Source organism: Cicer arietinum, chromosome 4 (assembly GCF_000331145.2).
Source record: "Cicer arietinum cultivar CDC Frontier isolate Library 1 chromosome 4, Cicar.CDCFrontier_v2.0, whole genome shotgun sequence".
NCBI classification, from domain to species: Eukaryota; Viridiplantae; Streptophyta; class Magnoliopsida; order Fabales; family Fabaceae; genus Cicer; species Cicer arietinum.
In genome coordinates, this window is record NC_021163.2 from 17,375,018 (window position 1) to 17,378,160 (window position 3,143).

The 3,143-nt window shown below is 37.5% G+C and overlaps 1 protein-coding gene across 1 annotated transcript; it reads left to right on the forward strand.

Annotated features, from left to right (window-relative positions):
- The first annotated feature begins 15 nt into the window (after nucleotides 1–15).
- Nucleotides 16–872, forward strand: LOC105851900 (uncharacterized). Its single transcript, XM_012714768.1, has 3 exons — nucleotides 16–163; nucleotides 205–698; nucleotides 795–872. Exons 1-3 carry the CDS (start codon nucleotides 16–18, stop codon nucleotides 870–872), a joined length of 720 nt encoding a protein of 239 aa, XP_012570222.1.
- Nucleotides 873–3,143: the final 2,271 nt, after the last annotated feature.

Consider the following 3,143-nt stretch of genomic DNA (forward strand, 5'->3'; position numbering starts at 1 on the left):
CCATCGACTACGTCGATGTGTCCACCTGTTGACAAGGTTAAAACAAAGGGTGCACCGAAAAAAGGCAAAAGTAAGATATCAAAAAGAGATAAATCAACCAAGCGTGATCCATCTTGGTGGGAATATGTGGATGCAAGTGTTCGATGCAGTGGCACAAATGCATGTAGTACTGTTCTAATAAAGTACAACAACCTCGACCATCAGTAACAAAGCTCACACCTCGACCATCAGTCAGCAAAGTTCAACAACCGAAAGTTCTTATCTTCAAGGAATGGTTGCCGGTTGAAATTCACAAATTCATAGATGACATTATTGACGTGGGTGAGGATGGTAATTGTGGATATCGTGCAGTTGCAGCTTTACTTGGAATGGGTGAGAACTTTTGGGCATTCATTCGTCAAGAGTGTGTGGTAGAGCTTCAAGAAGTCATGTCTCATTACGAGATAATATATGGTGGACAAATTTTTGTTCAACAACTTATACGCAATGTATATGTTGAACATGTTGCAACTTTGGATAATTGGATGACACTTCCAGAAATGAGATATGTGATTGCTTCGAAATTTAACTTGGTTTTCGTCGCATTATCACTTAACCAATCAGAAACATTTTTTCCACTTAGAAGTCTACCACCAACACCTATTTCAGATCATCGTATGATAGTTATTGCATTTGTTAATAACTGTCATTTTGTGCAGGTATTTAATTTTTCACTTAGATAGTTATTCCCGTTTTATGCATTTGTTAACCTTTAATGTCATTTTTAATAAATTATAAATTTATTATTTTAACAGGTTTATTTAAAGCCAAATTCTCCTATACCACCACCAAGTAATTTGTGGAGAAAATATTGCACAGAAGAAACACGTTAGTGGGAATTTATTTACAATGATCACATTCAACATTGGCTGAAGATATTTCCATGCATTATAGATGAATATGTTGTAAACTGAAAATATTTCCATTCAATATGTATAGATGAATATGTTGTAAACTAGATGGGTTTATTACAATGAATATGTTACAATGAATATGTTGTAAAATGAAAATATTTTCATGCAAAAGCACGCAAAACTAAAATATCCAAAATATATCAAATTCGAAAGTACCCATAATATCCAAAACTAAAGTATCCAAAATACCTAAAAGTACCAAAATATTACATATCAATTACAAAAATACCATGTTCCAAAACGTTATAAATAAATCATAAGTCCTTCTATTTCTTCTACGATATGGTACTGTGTTCGTCCAATCTCTACCACCACCCCTCTGACTTCGCATCATCAAAATTAACTCATTAATGAGTGGCATGCCATCAGGTAATATCAGTTGTCGGTCAATCAGCTCTTTAGTAATTTGTATTGCTCGACGCTGTAATAAAAAATAAAATAAAATAAATATCAATAATGAATTAAATTAATTAAAAATAAATATCAATAATACCAAAAAAATAATAATATCAATATACCGTTATGTCAACTGTGTCATCAGCAGGATCGCCGCCATCAGCTGCATGAGTGGCATGATCAGTAGGCTCTGCATCAGCTTCATGGACTGGTCCTCTACGAATGATGTATGGATGATAAATTCTGCGAAACCAGTCCATATAATCATTCGAGCAGACTACATGTCCCTGCACAGCTGCGCCAGCATCCACTACATGCACAACATATTGCGTAAACATAATATCCATTTCATCTGGTGTGGTCGTCTGACCCACTACCTCTAACGGTGAGCCAAGAATGATTTGGACATGACCATATTGCCGCAATACTTTGTCTGGCAGATGAGCATACATCTTTGGACCCCAACGTATCCACCCTCGAAATAAAGATACATCTTCAAAAGGCCGCTTCAGTCGATGGTTCTCATATGGTGTCCAACAGACCTCATCAACATCAATCTCATCAAGAGCTTTCCTAAATGGAAGAACCAAACCCTTATCCCTTTTAGGCTTCCATTTAAGTGCTCTAGGATAGTCTTCAACATAACTAGCAGAAAGTCTACAACAATCTCTACATAATGTAGGAAAATGCTCATAGACCCATGCCTGCACATATATAATAACATATCATTAGTTTAGAATCATTAATAATAAAAATTATAAACACAATAAACAATCATACAATTTACCTGTAAAAGTGTCAGATACCCAGAAACAATTCTGGTTTGATGCATGCTGACTTCTCGAAGATTGTCATAAAGATAAGCAAGAGCAGCTGCACCCCATGCATATCCCCCGCAAGAATTAAGGTCCCGGAAGCACTCAAGATAGGCAACACTAACTGCGTATGCACTCTTATCGCTGAAGAGTGTGCAACCAACCAAAAACAAAAGAAATGCTCTCGCAGCCATCTGCCAACGCTGTTCACGACAACGCTGCTGATATACGTCAAGTAACCAACTATACCTAACCGTGGTTGTCCGCATCACATTAAATTCTGCATAAGCAACACCGTGACTAACTCCAAGAAGCTCTGCCAATATATTTGCACCTTCATCCTTGTTAAATACATTAACACTGAAGAATGCACCGGTAATGGGAATATGCAACAGAGATGACACGTCGTCCAAAGTAATCGTCATTTCACCAATAGGGAGATGAAAGCTACTGGTGTCACGATGCCACCTCTCTACGAATGCAGAAATGATCGACATTTCATAGCTGCATTTTAGTAACGAATACAATCCCGAGCTTTTAACCAGTTGCTCAACCTCTTCGTCTTCAATAACAGCTTCTTTTAATTTTTTCCCATTGCTGAACACCCTTAATTCTCCCCGATCCTGAAATTATTTAAGCAAAAAATATATGTTAAACATAAATGTTAAAAAATATAATTTAACTTAATTTGATTGAGAAAATTACCTCGCCATCCCAGAGTCGAGTCGCAACATGATCGCCAAATGTCCTAAGGACAGAACTATCAACAGGACCACCAGGATATCCAACATCCTGTGGAGGTTCATCTATATCAGTTGTTTGGGGTTCAGGTTGGGGTTCAAGTTGGGCTTCTTCCTGTTGCCGCTGTACTCGTCGTCGTTGTGCCCTTGCAGAAGCAGTTGGCCTAATACGATGACCGTCAGCATTAGACTCCGCATTAGAAGTGCCCTCGTTAAGTATAACACGACCCTCTCTGTCA